Source organism: Mastacembelus armatus, chromosome 21 (genome assembly GCF_900324485.2).
Source record: "Mastacembelus armatus chromosome 21, fMasArm1.2, whole genome shotgun sequence".
NCBI classification, from domain to species: Eukaryota; Metazoa; Chordata; class Actinopteri; order Synbranchiformes; family Mastacembelidae; genus Mastacembelus; species Mastacembelus armatus.
The window spans coordinates 13562619-13584726 of NC_046653.1; the positions used below are offsets into that span (position 1 = coordinate 13562619).

General features: G+C 39.5%; 1 protein-coding gene across 1 annotated transcript; it reads left to right on the forward strand.

Annotated features, from left to right (window-relative positions):
• slc4a10b (solute carrier family 4 member 10b) lies at positions 1 to 20789 on the forward strand. The gene is made up of 24 exons (XM_026294942.1): positions 1 to 48; positions 5144 to 5225; positions 7321 to 7473; positions 7587 to 7725; positions 8212 to 8372; positions 8506 to 8691; positions 10546 to 10634; positions 13814 to 13971; positions 14080 to 14167; positions 14906 to 15052; positions 15135 to 15238; positions 16063 to 16237; positions 16414 to 16547; positions 16715 to 16960; positions 17090 to 17195; positions 17521 to 17682; positions 17901 to 18014; positions 18190 to 18351; positions 18471 to 18722; positions 18894 to 18962; positions 19655 to 19828; positions 20358 to 20477; positions 20571 to 20638; positions 20714 to 20789. The coding sequence occupies exons 1-24, from the start codon at positions 1 to 3 to the stop codon at positions 20787 to 20789; spliced, it is 3213 nt and encodes a 1070-aa protein (XP_026150727.1).
• Positions 20790 to 22108: the final 1319 nt, after the last annotated feature.

A 22108-nucleotide genomic window follows, 5' to 3' on the forward strand; every position in this document is an offset into this window, starting at 1 on the left:
ATGGACACCACGGACCAGGGTGCACAGGCAGACCCGCTGCTACCATCGGTAAAGAAGCCTGATCTCTTGGGTCAAATATTTACTTATGTAGATTAAGATTTCTGTAAAAGATTAATCAATGCGCTGTTAACTGCATGAAATCTAATGGTAAAAAAAAAGAGAAGAACACAGATTATTAGAAATGCAACTTCTCCCTCAGGGGCAGGATGTTAACATGTGGAGGTCTGAGCAGATGAAGAAGTACTTTGTGACTTTAACTTTAGGAAAAAAATGTACTTTCACTATACTAGGACATTATGGATGGAACATTTTTAAAACTGTATAACATATATGTTATAGTGATGTCCCATTATTTTGTGGTATATACTTTAATATATGACACATGCAAAGGAGGAGATGCTGCTTTGACATACATGCTGCACACATGCAACCTCAGGCAGCAGGCTCCAACACAAATGTCTTCACACAGTCCAAGTCTGGTATTAAATAGAAATCATTAGATGCAAACCAAACAGTAAAACCTCTCAGGGAGATGTGGGCCCTGTTCCGCGGGTCTTTGCTGATCATTAAGCGGAGATTTGTTGGCATTGTCCATTTGCTGCTCACAACAGAACAGATTTTTCCATTTAGCTGAAGGCTTTTAGCTGAGAGTTTCTTTTGCCCTTTTAGTGGCTTTGCGTTCAAAATGTTCAGTCACAACCTGATCTTGAAATTCACTGAAGAGGTAAGAATTAAAATATAACTTTTCCACTTTTTGAGTGGCTTGTTCCTAAAGTTTGACATTCTGTTACAATAGGATGAGATAACTTTATCGGGTAAAGGAGGTAATTCAGGTAAAGCGATGACTTGTTATCTTTCAGGTCAATTCTTCCTTTGGCTCATCAGCTGCACGCAGAAGTTTGGTGAGTTGCATTCCCCGGGTTTTATGTCTCCTCTCACTGCAGTGATCAAAGCTAAAATTAAAAAAAAAAAAAAACAACACAATTTTATAGAATAGTTCTGAGGAGTGTAAGTAGAACGCAGACACACAGGTGGTGCTGAAGAAACACAGCCCCTGGAGAAACCAGGTGGAACTGAAGTGACATGACGAGCATCATCTCTGACTTTACTTCATGTACACATGAAAAGGAGAGAGAGGAGACATGGTGTGAATCGAGCTTCTCTTTGGTAAGACATTGCTGGGTAGCATTGGTGATGTCACAGCATTAATGGCATGAAGAGAGACTGTTGGCTCTGTCGATAGATGCTCAGTCACTAATTACAGTTGTTTGACACACCAGAAGGGCATCAGCATTTATCAGGCATGGTGTGAAGCAGGCCAGCAGGAGTTTGCGTTGCAGAGCTTCTAGACTGTGTTGCAGTCTGACTATACTGTCTCTATGGCAGAGGACACAAAGGGAATGCTCATGCCTTCTGAAAACGTGGAGGCTCCTTGGCTCTTCAATTATCAGGTAGGACAGAACTTCATACTCAGGATCTTGACTGTTCAAAAATTATGGAGTAACTTATAGGAAGAGTTCAAGAATTTAAGGCATTTCTTTCATTCATTCATTCTCAGAATATATTAGATATTATGCTGAAATTAATTTTGGATCCTGAGGTGCTTCCACTTAAGGTGACAATGAGTAAAGATATACTGGTTGTAATGCATATGGTACTTTCATCACACATAACACAAGCATAGAAGCCTGAGAGGAAAAAGAGGAAGAAATAAAACAGCAAACAGTGAACAGCAGCTTTTTCTTGCTTACTAGACTATCACTATCTTGCAGCTTGGAGATGAATGCAGATATTAACTCTGCCAAAATGAGGGCTCAAAGCTGCAAAACACCTTAAATAGCACCTCTAAAAAAAGGAACACACTACTAATGTTTCCTCTTACAGGATGGTGAAGTTTATAGCAGGAACATTTAAGGATTACAGTGCATTCTGTGCCACATGAAAGCCTGTGCAGTTAATGATATTGCTGCCACTGATGGTTCCAAAATTGCCATCTGTAGGGATCAGATCCAAGTATGTGCCACATCCTGTGATTTCACTTCAGCTGTGCGGTGTGCCAGTCCTTTAACATGATTTTTCCGGTTAGTAGTTGATTAGGACTCTAAAAAAGCAGCAGTGTGGTGTTTTGCCTGGGTTGTAGTTGGACTACACTAGTCTTAGTTTTTCCAATATCTTTCTTTGGATCCCTGTTGATTTTTTTCATTCCTTGATCTGATTTTGTTCTGATCAGAGCCCATTTTGCCACCACTTTAGTTTTGGAAAATGAAATCAATTAATCAATAGTATCAATCTGTCATGATTATGTGTTAATGTCCTAGCATCTCTGTCTCGTGATCAATATGGCACAAAAACAGCAAAACAACTTCTTGCATGAGACATGTCAGTTGCTTTAGATAGAAATCTGTTTTAAAAGAAATGTTTAATGTTGAACTAATCATGTTGTTCTTGCTCAATAATCTGGACATTTACTAGCTTTTCTCCAAGACAGGTTTTTGAAAGTACCTAGTGTAGTTAATTTGTAGTTACATTTCTGGACATTATTCTGTTACCATTCTACGTAGGTAAGTGCACACAATGCACAGCACATTTAGTATGGGCTAATGTGGCAGGTGTTTACTGACAGTTTAATCTGAGGAAGGATGCCGATCCATGCCCTGTGTGTCTGTAGACAGATTATCAACATCAGCCCATGTGGGAGTGCAGCTGTGAACAGCAGTGCTCTTCATTATCATAATGCTTTGATAGTCAATTGGTGGTCAAGATGGCTCATGGAAAACGTGAGCTTATGGTCTAAAAATACCTTATGTTTCAAAAGTGGTTTGAACCTCTTGACTCTGTTAAGGAACGACTAGTATCTGAATTTTAAACCCCCTCCAGCACTTAGAAAATGCATGTTTGTTTTTCTCTCTGAAGCCCAGCTGTTGCTCTTGGATTTACCGTAAATGACAGTATAAAGTAAATTTCACAGTCAACTTAATACCACTGGTGCACTAATCGACACCTGCACAGAGCAGCTCTTATGACTTACTTTGTTGGAGTGTTGGTAATATTAGTCATGTATTGTATAGATTGTTCTGTAAAAATTGTGCTTAACATGATCACTCAACATCACAGTGCCCTGCAAAGAGATATTCATCCATCCATCCATCCATTTGTCCTCCATCCTTCCACCCATCCATCCATCCATCCATCCGTTTGTCCGTCCATCCTTCCATCCATCCATCCATCCATCCATCCTTCCATCCATCCACCCGTCCGTCTGTCCGTCCATCCTTCCATCCATCCATCCATCCATCCTTCCATCCATCCAACCATGAATATCCGCTTATCCTGCCACATCCAGACTCACGATGGCTGATACTGGTCTAGAGGCAGGGTACATCCTGGACAGATCACCAGTCTATCACAGGGCTGACACATAGAGACAGACAAACACTCACTTTCACACCTACAGGGAATTTAGGGAATAAAGTCACCAGTTAACATAACCCCAACCTGCATGTCTTTGGACTGTGGGAGGAAACCGGAGTACCTGGAGAAAACCCACACAGGCACAGGGAGGATATGGAAACTCCACACAGAAAGGTCTCGGCTTTGAATCCTGTTCCTTGAATCCTTTCTGCTGTGAGGCAACAGTGCTAACCACTGTCTCCACCATGGCACCCAGTGAAGAGATAGTCAGTGCATAACCTGTTGTAAAACATCACATTGTAGTTTTAACACTTCAACTCTTTCATTATTTAAACAAACAAGATGTAACATGCATCTTTCAATCAACCTTTATTCTAACTATGGGTATAGATAAGAATTGCAGATGTTTCATGTCTAAATTTACACCATGAAAACACATTACACAGGCAGTGAATGAGCTGCTGGTTTTGATCCTATATAGGCTGAAGAAGTATAGTGTTAGCCAGTGATCTCACATTACATCACAGCAGCCTCTGCCTATACATCTCCCCTCTGGTGATGTCTGTTTTGTGCTGTCTGGTGCCCGTGTTGAGTGTGGCCATTTAATGTTTGAGGCTGTGCAATTTAGCTGTGAATGTTCATGCTGAGTTGTGGTAGTGTGTTCAGATTCCTAACAGGATGCTGAAAAGCTACAAAGTTTTAGTGAATCCCGGTGATTTATAAAAATGAGGTAAAAAAACAAACATGTTGCCTTTGTGTCCCTGCATGCACTGTTAAATGATTTCTGCTGGTTTTACTGATTCTCTCGTACCACCTCCACACTCTCATCCTCTTTCTCGGCTATTGCATAAGCACACTAACATTCACACCACAGAGAGCTGGTTTTCTCAGTGACTCTAATAAATTAGATCCATGAGCCATCTCCTGCTATGGCAATAACAAGCTGTCCTGCTGCTTCTTGTTCTCTTGTTGGGCTGTCAGAAATTACAACTAGTTATGGTAACCGCTTATCAACTGCAGTCACATGTAGACTGGTTGTGTAGTGGGTATCAGCCTAATTTCTGCTACAGTGAAAAAGTAATATCACATCTGATCCAAGTATTTCACATTGTATTTTAATTAATTGCCTTTTTTTTAGCCTCCAATTAAGAACAAATAAATTGTTGTAATAAGTGTGAGTGGATGGATAATTCCTTGGTTACATTTTTAACATTTTTACAAGAGTGTACTAAAAAAGAAACAAAATAGATAAAAACAGTAACAAATAAAAAAAAAAGTTAATAGAACAGACAGTTATGGAAAAGACTAACTCACTTTTTCAAGCATTCCTCTTTTGAGCTGGGGTCCCATTAACAAAGCGGCACAGGCCACTTCAGTGGAAGCACGGACAGAAGTAAAACTTTAGTTGTAGATGGGAGGTTTATTGTTCTTATTATGAAAAGCCTTCTGCTTGGACTACAACTATACTATTTCCACTTCAAGATGAGATGACAATTAGTTTCCATGGCAACCACGTTATTCAGAAGGACAATGTGTTTGCTCATGATGCTGCTGACTGTGGGGGAACACCAGGTCAGCAAACATTTCATTTCATGCTATGTTCAGGATACTTTAGTATTACTATACTAATATTTTGCTGTTTGTTGCAGTCCCAGCCCTCAGGTTGATAAATTGCTGTGTAATGCTATTGTGTTTATGTATGTGTGCCTGTTTGTTGCTGTGTGCCCAACAGAAAAACGATGATGAAGCTGTGGTGGACAGAGGAGGAACATGGTCTCAACAGAGAAACAACTTGGAGCAGGAAGATCTTGAAGGTACCTCTCCCGACACTAAATGCATCTGGAATACAAAGCGCTCGAAGCACTAAAAGGCAGCTGCAGCTGAGTCCACCCACTCTGTCCTTACAAATGCTGCTTTCCCCCTTGACAGCTTTTCCATAGTTAAAAGATAAGAGCAGAGTGGGAGGCAGAGCTGTTACAGGAGCTGTGTGAGCTGAGTTCACATTAGTAATTTCGTAGTCAGTGAAAAACATGGATAATCAAAACAAAGATACAAACAGTAACTTGGGGTAACTAAAGGCCAGCATGTTTCCTCATCTGCGCTTGCATACACAGATAATGATAAACATATTTTTCCGTGAAACTTTCAGTGGAAGTTTAAAGTTAATATGAAGTCACAGGCTCTAGTAAAAAATGACATTTGTTTTTCTTTAGGGGACTCAGAGCACTGAACTATATTTAACTATAAAATAGGGTCAAAATGCAGCTAGGCTTTATTTATGACATGGCAGCTGTGTATGAGCTAAATGTATTGATACAATGTGAACTAAACCTCCCACCTTAACCAAAAACATGATGATGGACTAGTATAAGATTTTAAATCTCAACACAATGATTATTACATTCATTGATAAGCATTTTTTACAATTTATTTCCAGAGTTCAAGTACGAAACAGCTGCAAAACGTTGTAAAATAAAGTAGTTTATTTAAGTTAATCTACTGGAGTGCTGCAAAAGATATGGACATTATTTTGATACTTGAAAGATAATTGTTTTCTTTGATTGAATAATAACTTATGGTCAATACTAATCCTAATACTAATACATAACTACACCAATCATTCTGCCACTATATGTGCTGTATGTGGTTCTCTGAATCCTCATGTCATGCTGCAGTGAGCTGAGTGGGCTGATCGCAATGTGGAGTCGATTGCAAAAACAGACACAGGATGCTCTCTCTCTGCACACGCAGTACTTACACCACAAACACAAACATGGATGCACATATACAATTTTGCATTATATTTAAGGTACTGTAAAAAAATAGTTAAATAACAGTCATGCTACACAAATTCACACAGCTCTGGACCATGAGTACCCTATTATGTACAGTAATGTAGAAACACAATAAGATACAAACATTCATCTCTCATTAATGGAGAATTACAACCTCACATTTTGCACATCATACATTTGAACTGTACATTCAGATATTTATTGTTATAGGCATGTGGATTTATACTATACTATACTATACTATACTATACTATACTATGCCACTAATGACAAGGCAAAATAGCTTTTGATTAATGTATTAATTGTCAGTAAAAGATCCCTAATTCAGGCCAAAGTCTTTACATACCAAGTATTCAGGCAACAGGTTACATAATACAGTCATTGCATATTTACTCTCTTGGAGTCTGGGGTGTTTAGAAAGCACCCCAGACTTCTATTTAATTCATACATAATTGTGTACTACTCCAGTTTATTTACAATGCAGAATATAAAATGTATGTTTTTAAGCCAGTGAATCACTATGGGCCATTGTTTTTTTTTTAGATTAGACCTATTCAATAATAAAATGCCTTTACACTAAATTGTTCAGAAAGTGAAATATTTCTTAGAAAATCTTCTATCCCTAAGAATTTTTTTTTTTTGGTAGCAGTTTTTTGGTTTTTGTTATTAAATAAAACAACCCTTCAGTAACCTTATTTTGTAATGTAATTCTGATAAGGGTTCATTGAACAGCCATAACAGGTGGTAGTAACCTGATACTGCTGATGCTGCTTGATAGTGCATTTTATATATACAAGCTCGCTATAAGCACTATAGTACTGCATATTGTTTGCCTTTGAGCAATTTGCATCATCATCTACAAGTGATGGTGAATATTATATGGCTTATCAGAAAAATACAAAGGAGTACCACCATGAATATCTAAGGCTTCTGACAGCACACACACACACACGCACGCACGCACGCACGCACACACACACACACACACACACACACACACACACACACACACACACACACACACACACACACACACACACACACACACACACACACTCACAGACAGGCATGTTACATTTTATCCTCATTTGACCACTGTGGGACTTGTCCTCAGGCCACAGGACGCTCTTCATTGGAGTTCATGTGCCCTTGGGCAGTACCAGGCGCCGCAGCCATCGTAGACACCGTCACCATGGAAACAAACACAGGAGGAGGAGCAAGGACCGGGCCCTCACCTTGGTTGAGGATAGAGAATCTCCCCTTTACGGTACCTGTTGCAATCAACAACAACAATACAATGAACTTGTATGCATGGCAGCAGAGAAAATTATTTGCCTTTGTTAATCATCTCTTATTAACTGAAGGTCCCTTATGTTCCAGACACACCCTCCCAGAGGGTGCAGTTCCTGCTGGGCACTGAGGATGAGGATGAGGAGCATATTCCTCATGACCTCTTCACAGAGATGGATGAGATCTGTGTGAAGGATGGAGAGGATTGTGAGTGGAGGGAAAGCGCCAGGTACTGTTAAACCACATGGCATTAACAAAAGCATTTACACACAGTCGTGACCTACAGCACATGTCATTACTGAAAGCTCTGATTGAATGAACCACTCATTCCTGTGATCCCACTTACACTAATGAGAGTTGTAGCTGTTTGTCTAATGTTTGTGTTTCCATGACATTAGGCAACTGCAGTTCATTGTTGTAATTGCTAGGGGAATTAATTTTTTGTTAATTTTTTAAAATAATTCAGTGTTAATCCAGGTGCAGAATTTATTTATCAAATAGATTATAGTCCGTTGTTAAAATGGTAAAACAGACATATTTTATTTACAGTGATACACTGACCAGAGGCAATAAGGAAGGAGAGTAATTGCATAAAACTGAAAGAGAACGAGAGAGATAAAGAGATATTAGAACTAAATGTGAAGAGGGAATAACAGATGGTTGGCAGTATGCTGTCTGCTGGCTTCTCCTGACTGGAAATCAACTCCTGTTACAGGTGGCTGAAGTTTGAGGAAGATGTTGAAGATGGTGGAGAGCGATGGAGCAAACCCTATGTAGCTACTCTGTCCCTACACAGTCTGTTTGAGCTGCGCAGCTGCATTATCAATAGCACTGTGCTGCTGGACATGAGGGCTAACACCATAGAAGAGATTGCAGGTAACTACAGAAAAGATTTTGTCAGCTAACAATCTCAGAAAAGACTGTGGACAACTGAATATTTTTAATTTCTTAAATCAAGTCACACTGTCAATTGTCACACATCTGACACACAATTGTCTGTCTCCCTTAGACATGGTGTTGGACCACCAGGAGTTATACTCTCCGCTGGGTGATGAGCTCAGAAAGAAAGTGCGGGAAACACTGCTGAAGCAGCACCATCACCAGAACCAGAAGAAGCTGGCCAATCGCCTACCAATTGTACGATCTATTGCTGACATGGGTCGACGAACCTCGGAGCTCCATTTGGACAAAAATGGTGAGAAAACCAAAGAACAGTGATACTTTCCTCCTCCAGCTTCTGATTGGGGAGATCTAATCTGTTTTCAAGATGCTGAAGATCTGAGAGCTCATAAGAAGATTAACAAAGGCAAAGGCAAAGGCAAATTTATTTGTATAGCACCTTTCATACACTACGCAATTCAAAGTGCTTTACACGGCATATAATTACATTAAAAGCATTGAAAAGAGCATTTAAAAGTAAAGACATTTAACATAAAATACATTTAAATCAAGTAAAGTAAATTAAAATAAAACATAAAAGCACATTAAGAAAACAAGGATGAACAATTATTCAAAGGCAGCAGTAAACAACAGAGTTTTCAGTCCTGATTTGAATGAGCTGACAGTTTGAGCAGACCTCAGGTGTTCAGGAAGTTTGTTCCACAAATGAGGAGCATAGTGACTGAATGCTGCTTCACTTTGTTTGGTTCTGGTTCTGGGAACACACAGTAGACCTGTCCCAGATGACCTGAGGGGTCTGGAAACCTCATAGGGAACCAATATATCTTGGATATATTTTGGTCCACAACCATTTAGTGCTTTATAAACTAGCAATAAGATTTTAAAATCTATCCTTTGACTAACGAGAAGCCAGTGTAGTGATCTAAGAACTGGTGTGATATGGTCCAGTTTCTTGGTGTTTGTAAGGACTCTGGCAGCAGCATTCTGGATTAGCTGCAGCTGCCTGATTAACTTTTTGCTAAGACCTGTGAACAAGCCATTACAATAATCTAACCTACTGAAAATAAATGCGTGAACAAGTTTTTCTGCATCTTGTTTAGACAGAAAACCTTTTATTCTAGCAATGTTTTTCAGGTGGTAATAGGAAGATTTAGTGATGGATTTTATGTGGTTGTTAAAATTCAGGTCTGAGTCAATGATTACACCAAGGTTTCTGGCTTGATTTGTAGCTTTCAATGACAGGATAGGAACACAGTAAAAAGGTTTTAAATCAAACATTGGGAACCACTGCTTTATTGGTTTCTGTAATGAATCTGGTCAGTAGTGTGATAAGTGTGGATACTTTATAAATATGGAATATGCATATGTGTCTTATACACATATGGGCTTAACTCATTCTTCCTGATTCTATCCACCACTCACCATCTGCCCACCCACCTGCCACAGCCCCACTGAAGTCCACAGGTGCTGGTTTATACTGCCTGGCCTTGCCCCTTTACCAGCTTATACTTAGAAAACATATTGTAGAAGGGTGTATTCTCACGGTTTGTGTTGATGTAGGCATCTTAAATTAGGTTGTTTTTTTTTTTAGATCGAATAAAAATTGACAAAAAAAAAACAATGTTCATAAATACATTCTATAAATATACAAATTTGTTTGTGAGGCTCAATTTGCTGATTATCCTCAGAGAACAAGAACTAGTCAGTTGAATTGTGGGATAAATTTAGTCCAGGACAGGCTCATAATTGGAAGCATTGCTAGAGTTGATCATTGCCAATACCACATAACAAAATTAGGTTCGCAAAACAACCAAACAGTTTTTTGAGTCGTTTTCTAGAATGCTAGAAGTTTTGGTGGCACATCATAAGCAATTTAATTTCACTGCTGTTTTAAAGCTGCATTGTGTGACAGGTTTTGCTCTAAAGCTATTGGGCCAGAACTGCAGTGATCATGTTAACATTAGCCTGGATTTTTTAGCGATGAGACACAGAACCAGAACCACGCCGGTAAAATCTTTCTCCCATCATCTGTGTGTGATCCTCACTGTCGTTCTCCCGTTTAAAGATATTATTTAGTGAAAACATTAGTTACTGAAATTCAGTAAAATTTCTGGACTTGATTAATAAGTTCCCTGTCTGGATTATCCAGGTCAGATGACAGCCTCCCAGTCTCACTTAGCAGGTCCAGACGGGAAGGAGAACATCAGCAGAGAGAACAGTGCTGTGGACTTTAGCAAGGTACTGTATACACTGTGTATTGTCATATAGTGTTTTTCAAATTGTGCAGATTGTTGTAATTTTCTATTGCCATTTTTCTTTTTTTTTTGTATAATGAATATTTCTATATCATATATAAAACAATATATTGAGGGTAGGGATTATAACCATGTAATTCTAAAAGTCATTCAGCACTGATGATAATCGCAGTATGGCCACACAAGAGTGGATGTAGAAAGATAAAATGGTTGTGAGTTTAAAATATCTAGTTTAAAAAACTCTCTAATATGCTTTGTGCAACCTCCTTATATAAAGTACAGTTCACAGCTGTTGAAATGAATATGTACAATCATCCTTCTTCTTCTTCTTTTCCTTTCGGCTGCTCCCTTCAGGCCACAGCGAATCATCTGCCTCCATTTAACCCTATCCTCTGTATCCTCCTCACCCACACCAACTATCCTCACATCCTCCTTCACTCCATCCAAGAACCTCCTCTTTGGTCTTCCTCTAGGCCTCCTTCCTGGCAGCTCTAACCTCAGCATCCTTTTACCAATGTATTCACTGTCCCTCCTCTGAACATGTCCTCAATCTGGCTTCCCTGGCTTTTTCTCCAAAACATCTAACATGACCTGTCCCTCTGATGTCCTCATTCCTGATCCTATCCATCCTCGTCACTCCCAGAGAGAACCTCAACATCTTCAGCTCTGCTACCTCCAGCTCTGCCTCCTGTCTTTTTCTCAGTGCCACTGTCTCTAAACCAGACAACATTGCTGGTCTCACCACTATCTTGTCCACCTTTCCTTTCATTCTTGCTGACACTCGTTTGTCACACATCACACCTGAAACTTTCCTCCACCCGTTCCAACCTGCTCGCACACGTCTCTTCACTTCTTTTCCACACTCTCCGTTGCTCTGGACTGTTGACCCTAGGTACTTAAAATCCTCCACCTTCTTCACCTCTACTCCCTGTAACCTCACCGTTCTACCTGAGTCCCTCTCATTTACACACAAGTACTCTGTTTTACTGCAGCTAACCTTCATTCCTCTCCTTTCCAGAGCAAACCTCCACCTCTCTAGATTTTCCTCCACCTTCTCCCTGCTCTCACTACAGATGACAATGTCATCTGCAAACATCATGGTCCATGCAGATTCCTGTCTAACCTCATCTGTCAGCCTGACCATCACCACAGCAAACAAGAAGGGGCTCAAAGCAGATCCTCGGTGCAGTCCCACCTCCCCCTTGAACTCCTCTGTCACCCCTACAGCACACCTCACCAATGTCTTACAGCTCTCATACATGTCCTGCACCACTCGAACATACCTCTCTGCCACTCCAGACTTCCTCATTCAAAACCACAGCTCCTCTCTCGGCACCCTGTCATACGCTTTTTCCAAATCTACAAAGACACAATGCAGCTCCTTCTAGCCTTCTCTGTACTTCTCCATCAGCATTCTCAAAGCAAATATGGCATCGTGCTACTCTTTCTTGGCATGAAACCATACCGCTGCTCACCAATGCTCACTTCTGACCTCAGCCTAGCCTCCACTACTTTTTCCCATAACTTCATTGTGTGACTCATCAGCTTTATTCCTCTGTAGTTTCCACAACTCTGCACGTCTCCCTTGTTCTTAAAGATGGGCACCAGTACACTTCTCCTCCATTCCTCAGGCATCCTCTCACTCTCCAAGATCTTAAGTAGCCCAGTCAAAAACTCTACTGCCACCTCTCCTAAACACTTATACACTCTGCCTCGCCAACCTGTACAAATCCACCTCTCCCTCCTTAGTGTCCAACCTATAATACAAATCCTCATACGCCCTTTGTTTGACCTTTGACACCTCTACCTTCACCTTACGCTGTATCTACCTGTACTCCTGTCTGTTCTCTTCTGTCCTCTCAGTGTCCCACTTCTTCTTAGCTAACCTTTTCCTCTTAACACACTCCTGAACTTCCTCATTCTACCACCAAGTCTCCTTATCTGCTTTCCTCTTTCCAGATGACACACCAAGTACCCTCCTACCTGTCTCCTGATCACTTTAGCTGTAGCTGTCCAGTCATCTGGAAGAACCTCCTGACCTCCCAGAGCCTGTTTCAGCTTCTCCCTTAAAGCCACACAACACTCTTCCTTTTTCAACTTCCACCACTTGGTCCTGTGCTCTGCCCTTGTCCTCTTCATCTTCCTCACCACTAGAGTCATCCTACACCACCATCCTATGCTGTCTGGCTACACTCTCCCCAGCCACTACTTTGAAGTCACTGATTTCTTTCAGGTTGAAACATCTGCACAAGATGTAATCAACTTGTGTGCTCCTGCCTCCACTCTTATATGTCACCCTATGCTCCTCCCTTTTCTGGAAAAATGTGTTCACTACAGCCATTTCCATCCTTTTTGCGAAGTCTACCACCATCTGTCCTTCTGCATTCCTGTCCTTCATACCAAACCCATCACCTCTAATGTGTAGTCATCCATTGTACAGTTTTCCAATGCATATCATTTTTCTTACAAATCTTAGATCTAGAAGGCAGCTGCAGATTATTTCCTTAATGCACAGCAATATAATCACTTTCAAATCTGAAACTGAAAAAAAATTCTTCTTCCCTGTGCTGCTGTTTATGTAAATCATGACCTGTCAAATTATCAAAACATTCTTTTGGATGGTTCTGTACAGCTTGAACCATATGAACAATCAACACTCCAGTCACCACTTGTCAACTCTACATAATTATTGCTGAAAAGTAAACACCCTTAATATTCCAAAAATGTGCATGCATTGTATGAAAGAGTGGAAAGCAGATACTGTACATGTGCAAGAGGATCAGTTTCATAGTCAGAGTCAGCTTTTATAAGCTTTCAGGCATCACAGTTGCTCAGCCCTTTTGAATTCTGCAACTAGTATCTATTTTTCGGTAATCTTATGTAATATTTAGTTGAAGCACATCTGTGACTTGTGATTTGAATGTTACACTCTATGACACACAAAGTCTGGAGGTTTGGTCTATATTTAGACTGCAGTCCAGTGAAACCATTGCATTTAGGGATTAATGTGGGGATAAACAGTGAAATTGTGACATTTTTATAGAATGCACTTTCAAACATGAATGTTTTTTTTTTTATCTTTCCAAAGCATGCTCTCAGTTAAAGCTGCTTAGACAAAACTGGTAAGGGTGTCAAAACATGGTACTTTTTGTCCTTTTTCAGATAGACCTTCATTTTATGAAGAAGATCCCAGCGGGGGCTGAGGCATGTAACGTGTTAGTGGGGGAGCTGGAATTTCTGAACAAACCAGTGGTGGCGTTTATCCGCCTTTCACCAGCAGTCCTGCTCAATGGGCTGACTGAAGTCCCCATCACCACAAGGTTACAGGCTGGTTTACCCTGCTGAACCATGCTGTAAATATGCAGCTACTATATGGAGGTCGTGATTCTAATTTGACTGAAAAAAATAACACATTTTATTGCCTTTAGGTTTCTGTTTATTCTCTTGGGCCCCTTGGGGAGAGGGCCTCAGTATCATGAGATTGGAAGGTCCATTGCAACGCTTATGACAGATGAGGTAAGAATTCATTAAATAACACCATGTTACCCATTTGCATTCTCTACGCTTTATTTTTTCATTTATTTCATAAAAGGATATATTGGTTTGACCGTCAACCAGATGCCGAACTCAAGAATTTCTGCAGGCGCTTTGCATAAATTCACAGTCCAGCAGAACTCAACAAATCCCTGAAGTGATGGAACATTTCTCAGCATGAGACACAGCCCTGAGATTTTATGACATGCTTTTAGCGATTAGTCAGCCATCATGTCATATTTATCTTGTCCGGTAGGCTGCCACCCATCATTGCTTAGGAAAAGACAGGCTTTGATGAAGTCCAAACTTTGTGATACACACTTTCAAATATGTAAATTTGAGGAAACTTGATATCTTACAAACGAGATTAGTGAGTTTACCCTTTATGCTGTTGTTTCACAGTAAACTGGTTCCACATTTTAATATCCTAGCCTTGCCTCTGTCTGTGTGGATTTTGTATAATGTGTTGTGTACAGTTTAAGTTGACACTCAAGTGCCCATGCATATGATTATATAATCTGTTCATCTGTCGTGGTCATAGCTGGCAGACATCCTCTCCATTTAAATGTGCATGAATCTGTGAAGAATATACTAAATGACTCTTTAAGATCATCACTTGAATAGGAGTGATCAGGCTTATACATACAGTGCTGTACAGTTCTCAGTCAAAGTTTGAGGCAGGACTCTATTCAAGAGCCCACCATACTTTTCTGATCCCAGGTTTTCCATGATGTTGCCTATAAAGCTAAAGACCGGAATGATTTGATTGCTGGTATTGATGAGTTCCTCGATCAAGTGACAGTTCTGCCTCCAGGAGAGTGGGACCCATCTATTCGGATAGAGCCACCAAAAAATGTACCCTCCCAGGTTAGTTGGACTTAGCGGGACTCATAATTAATATTTTAATTTGTATTTAACATTAGCTAACAGTGCATTGTGTGTCAAACAGGAGAAGAGAAAGAAAAGTAACATGTTACCTAACGGGTTAGTAGAGGCTGATGAAGAGGAGGAGCACGGTGGCCATGGGGGCCCAGAACTGCAACGCACTGGGAGGTGGGAAAGTCACAAAGACCAAGACACAGTAAACTGTAGTGTTTTTATGTGAAGTGAATCAGATCAGCAGTAGAATAGTGTAAAGGTTAAATACAGAGGTGAAGAAACTTTCATACATCACAATCAGCTGTGTACTGTTTACTGCAGTGCAGTGGCAGTACATCTAACAGCCCACTCACCACCCTCACCCTTTGCTGCAGAGAATTTATTTAGAATTGGACATTTATTTTGTTTTATAAAAAAAAAACAACCTAGAGGGAGCCTACAGTGCAGTTATTTATGATATGATAATGTTAACGTTTTTAATATTGACACATTGTTTCTGTTTCTTCTAGTTATTTCTTAGGTGTATAAAATGAGGTATCTTATATAAAAATATATCCATGCTGGTATATTTCCTAAAATGTGACTCAAGTGTTGGTAAACAAATTCCCTTTAAGGTTTATTTTAGACCCATTTTTATGTATCGCATGTTTTCTAAAATGCAGAATAAAAACCTGAAAAATACCACTTTTCCACACATTGTATGCTGTAATGTTGATTGTCTGTTTCTGGCTAAACTTGGTCAGTAGTTGTAGTCATAACATGGTTTCCATAGAAACATCCTGCCTTGAGATGTGTATTTGTAGCTACAGTAGATTTCTCCAGCACAGGGACGTGACAGCTAAACATAGGGACGAGGGCAGAAAAGAGAAAGCAAGTTAGTGAACATGAAAAAAAAAGAACCTGAACATTTAAATAATGCTGAGAATTTTTTTTTTTTATAGAGAATCATTTATGCTTTTGAGTTAATACTACTGACATGTTTCTTTTTATATCCCCAGGTGGTTTGGTGGTCTCATTCTGGACATCAAGCGAAAGGCACCCTGCTACCTGTCCGACTACACTGATGCTTTTAGTTTGCAGTGCGTGGCCTCTTTCCTGTTCCTCTATTGTGCCTGCATGTCCCCTGTTATCACCTTTGGAGGACTACTGGGCGAGGCAACAGAAGGACGCATAGTAAATTACCTGCTGTTTTCTCTAAACGCCACGTGTGTCTGTACAGTAGTGTGTGCTGTACTATTCTTGCAGTACATTAAACCAGACAACAGTAATGGTCCAGTATGGTTCAATAAGATTTTTATGGTACAGTAACTTTTGGTCAAAAATCTTTCTGTCCTCTTTCCATTTCCCAGAGTGCAATTGAGTCACTGTTTGGAGCCTCACTTACTGGAATAGCCTATTCCTTATTTGCGGGGCAGCCCCTCACCATTCTGGGCAGTACAGGGCCAGTGCTTGTATTTGAGAAGATATTGTTCAAGTTTTGCAAGTATGTTCCATTTTGATAAATCATCTACAACATATATATAAATACCATATATTTTACTATCATTATTACTATTACATCCTTGACTCAACTAAACTGCAAATAATCAATATACAATGTAGACTGATAAATGTATTCCACAGTGATCTTCCCATTTTATCTCCACACAGGGAGTATGACTTGTCCTACCTGTCACTGAGAACCTGTATTGGTCTGTGGACAGCTTTCCTCTGTATCATGCTGGTGGCCACAGATGCCAGTTGTCTTGTCTGTTACATCACACGTTTTACAGAGGAAGCCTTCGCCTCACTCATCTGCATCATCTTTATCTACGAAGCCTTGGAGAAACTTATCCACTTGGGGGAACACTATCCCTTTAACAAGGACAACAACCTGGACAAACTAACCATGTACTCGTATGTAGACACTTATGTTTAATGTGCCATTTAAAGTTGTTAGAAAAATAATACTAAATGTATTTCTTGGAGGTATTAATGACAGATAAGGGATTGTTTAGTCATCCAGATGTTCATGTGCATTCATAGATGTGCATGTGTTGAGCCCTCTGACCCCAGCAATGGCACCCTGACATACTGGGAGCTCAACAACGTCACTGCCTCTGAAATCTACTGGGAAGCACTGGAGGTCAAGGTACTATGCAAATGGCATAAAAACCCGTCAACATTTTACATGTGTACAACAGCATGAATTAGTGAGAGACTAAAAAGAACACATTTTCCACCTTAAAGTGACATGCTCTCCCAGATGGAGGAAGCTGAAAAGAGGAGATTAAGGGCATGTGGGTTGGATTATATTGGATTACTCATTGCAAATCACTGTAAAAGCAGATTTTTTATACTCTAAGTTTTGTCATGGACATGGATGCTTATAAACCCCTGTTTGTGGAGTCCACTAATGCTGCTGTATTGCTAATCACATGATAATGGTGAATAATGCCTTCTTCTTGGTGTTGCAGGACTGTATTGAAAAGCGAGGGGAGTTTGTGGGCAGTGCCTGTGGCCCTAACGGACCATATGTTCCTGACGTCCTCTTCTGGTGTGTCATTCTGTTCTTTTCTACAGTCTTCATGTCTGCCTTCCTCAAGGAGTTCAAGTTCAGCAATTATTTTCCTACAAAGGTATTGTGCATCATACTTTGAGGCTCCTTAATGTATTTTGTAGCATGGTGCTGTGGTACACTCTAGCGGTTTGATGGTGGTACTGCATGAGAGAAAATGAGAAACGAGGAGTCCTGTTTCCTGTAAACCTTTTGTTGGAGTATTACGTACACACGTGGTAAAATAAAGAAACTGTGTGACTAAGGGCATCTAAATGAATCTAACTGAATCTCTGTCAGGTGAGGTCCATCATCAGTGACTTTGCTGTTTTCTTCACCATCCTTACCATGGTCCTAATTGACTATGCCTTAGGGATTCCCTCTCCAAAACTAAAGGTTCCCAGTGTGTTTAAGGTGAGCTAGGTCACAAAACGAATAATTAACCAGATTTTAACAACAGAATGTTAAATAACATAATCATTTTTCAACACATTACTTATGTATTGTGTTATCCCAACATAAATTATTATTATCATTATTATTTTTATTATCATCATCATTATTATTATTTTTTTTTTTTCTTAATCAGCCAACTAGAGATGATCGGGGTTGGTTCATTAACCCGCTGGGGCCCAACCCCTGGTGGACAGCAGTCATAACGGTCGTCCCAGCTCTGCTTTGTACCATCCTCATCTTCATGGACCAGCAGATCACAGCTGTCATCATCAACAGAAAGGAACACAAGCTAAAGGTACTTTGCTGTCATAGCTTTGAACTTTTGTTGCAGTCTGTAGAGGTAAGATGTCTGTAAGATGTGCTTGTGTAGCATATTATAGCCCATACAACTTTAAGGTCCTTTTCCTCCTTCAGAAAGGCTGTGGGTACCACCTGGATCTGTTCATGGTGGGGGTGATGCTTGGTGTGTGCTCTTTGATGGGCTTGCCTTGGTTTGTAGCAGCCACCGTCCTCTCCATCACCCACGTCAACAGCCTGAAGCTTGAGTCAGAGTGCTCCGCTCCCGGGGAGCAGCCCAAGTTCCTCGGCATCAGAGAGCAACGCTTTACCGGCCTGATGATCTTTACCCTCATGGGCTGCTCTGTCTTCATGACATCTGTGCTGAAGGTCAGACATTGCCTTTTTTATTATGTATCCATTCTGTTCATTTTTGTGCAGTTTTTCTGCATATTCTGCATTAATGAATGTGACCTAATTTACTCTGTTACTGCTCTGCTTAACGCAGGTCAGTCATATACATAATAGTGTTATTGATTCAACAGTTTTATTGTTTTTCAGTTCATTCCTATGCCTGTGCTGTATGGTGTATTTCTCTACATGGGAGCATCTTCTCTCAGAGGCATTCAGGTGAAATTATTTGAGTCTCACCGAATTGAATCCAGCTATTTTGTTTTGCTTACATTCACTACTCAAGCGAACACACCAGACATGCGGACGGTGATCAAATGCACAATTTGATTAACATACACCTGTGCAGAATTTGGGTTGTAAATATCAAACATTTTTGAGAGTATCTAGATGGCTGAGATTAGACAGTGAGCTGGTCAGTGTTACTTTGTTAATTTGTAGACCCTTCTACCAGATAATCTGTGTAGACTGTTAATTCTCACCAAACCATAATAGGGGCTCGCCTCCATATTGTCTGGCTGCCCAGATAAAAAGTGTTAATTGGCCTCTAGTGTGTTCCCAGCATTTACAGAACACCTGACTGTTATTTAATTGCCCTGTTTGCTTCTTATGTTCTTTCATTTGGAGGTCTGCCTATTGTTAGTTTTGAAAATTATATATAATTATGACAAAAATATGCTTTTCCAGAGATCCAGCCAGTTGTAGTTAGACATCCAGCAAACATAGAGTAGTTTTACTTTTAGCTTGCTAGAGCTTGGACTGTATTGTATTATAGATTTGTAAGAGCTTTTTGTTCGGGTGATTTGAATCCCTTTAACAGCATATGTGTATAAGTAATTTAAAAAAAAAACAAGACATTTTTTGCAAAAAATAACATCACCTAAGAATTGTTTTTCATTTATCCTCGTCAGTTCTTTGACCGTCTGACACTGTTTGGTATGCCAGCCAAGCACCAGCCAGACTTCATCTATCTACGACATGTACCCCTGAGGAAGGTGCACCTCTTCACCATCATCCAGCTCAGCTGTTTGGTTCTACTCTGGGTCATCAAGACCTCAAAGGCTGCCATTGTCTTTCCCATGATGGTGTGTAAACAGTAATTCCATGTGCAGGCCCATTACACAGGTTGCACACGTTTTACTAGACACTTAAAGATTAAATGTGTAATATTTAAAGCAGAAATAGAATACAGTGTGTTGTCCCTAGTGTGTAACCAGAAGTTTGCATTCTGCGATCTCACCACTAGATGCTGCTAAATCTTACACATTTTGCATGCTGCACCTTTAAGCGATATGTGAGTGCAGGTATGTTACTGTGATCAGTTGGATACTTCTTGCCTATGATGAGATTAATGCAAGCGTTGTCAGGAGACAGACAAAATGAGGTTCTTGCAGAGATTGTTTAAAGTCACACGTCCTTTACACCTTCTAACAATATACATTCAAGACCTTGCTCAGAGCAGATCATTTAAACTGATGTGGTTTTCTTTCACCTTTTTTTTTGTTTTCTTTCAGAGGTGTGTATTTGTTGCTGGATCAGCAAAGTGTTCTCCTTCATTAGCGCATTTAAATTTTGTGAATTCAGCTGTTTTGATTCTGTGTGACAATCCTGCAGGTGTTGGCTCTGGTGTTTATCAGGAAGCTAATGGACTGTATCTTTACCAAGAGAGAGCTGAGTTGGCTCGATGACCTCATGCCCGAAAGCAAGAAGAAGAAACTTGAGGATGCTGAAGAGGTGCTGCTACCCTCAGCACAACGTACACATCGATGTTAATTTCATTTTCTTCATTTTCACATGTATTTCAACCAAATTGTATTAATTCTTCAGGAGGAGGAGGAGCAGAGTATACTGGCAGAAGATGAGGGAGTAGTGCAAGTGCCATTAGAAGGATACAAGTAAGTTAGATTGAATATGTGGTTTTAAATTCTAATTTGAGTTTGTAAATTATTTTCTGCATTTTGGTTTCACAGAGGAATACCCATCATCAACATCACAGATGAAATGTCAAAAGGTTCATTTGGAAGTACTTGGACTGCCAACAGCTAAGGCATGAGAAAGAATCAACACTTGAAAACACTGTGGTAAGACCTTTTGCATTGAAACACACAATTTATTGCCAGGTAGACAGAGATGAAAAATAAATAAATAAATAAATAAATAAATAAAATGACTGGTTATCCACTATATATGAACAATAACAGGCTTAGGTAAATAAGTGCTAGTGGTAATGTTGCAAGTCTACAGCAAGGTTGGCTGCCATTTGCTCATTAAATCCTTGGCTTCTTGTTCTGGCGGTATATGCTTTATATTTATCTGTGAATGTTTTAATTTATAGAAATCTATTTTTTGGAAGCAGTATGAGAGTGTATAGAAATATAGCTACACTTTTTTTTATCTAACTGAAATTCAAGTTAAAAAGTCATTATGTGTCTTTTTTAATATTCTCCACTTTAGCACACTGAAAAGGTCCCACACAGACGTAGATCCATCCATCTAAATAGAACAGAACAGAACCCACTGGCATAAACTGACTCAGATTTTTTTTATTTTAGATTTAACTGAGTAGTTAAAAAAATCTGCATTAATTAATTAAGTATTAATCTTAACCTTTTTCCTTAACAGATAATGAGGTATATGTATTTCTGTATATCTACCATTGATACATATGTTTTTGTGTCTTGGTCCTGACAGTGCGGTCATAGTTATTCCTACAAAATAAGAGTGCGGGATCAGAAATGCAAGGTGAAGATGAAGGACAATGTTGTGAGTCTTTGTCACTGTCCTTTCTGTGTGTTCGTAGACAAAACTGCAGTGTGTGCTTCAGTTGAACAATCCTTCATGTTTAGTTTTATAAATCACTGTGTGTAAGTGAATAACCACGTTATTTTATGTGTCCCAAATATTCTGCTTCTTGAACCAGTAAAACCTACATTATAGTTTTTTCCTGTTGATAACGTCAAGTGGTACTTTCTACATCTAGCTACTGTATTATTACGCTGAATGTAAACTACGAAACCGTTAACGGTTGATTTTGTTAAGAGGCTGCTGTCAGGGCTCTATTTAATTTATGTTCTTTGTATTATGAAATACCATCATCTCAGCATAGCTTTGGATTCTTTATCTACGTACACATTTCATAATATAGCTATTCTTCAAGTTCTACTTAGACATTGAATATACTGTGAAATAAAAGACAAGCACCATGATATTGTATATTTCAAATACTTAAGATAATTCTTAACTATGAGGTATCCATATAAAAACTTTCTGAAAAGCCATACAAACATGTATACAAATACCTATAACTCTATAATTTTTAGCTTTCTATTGTGATGAGTAAAATGGGAATAAATGCTTTAAAGTAT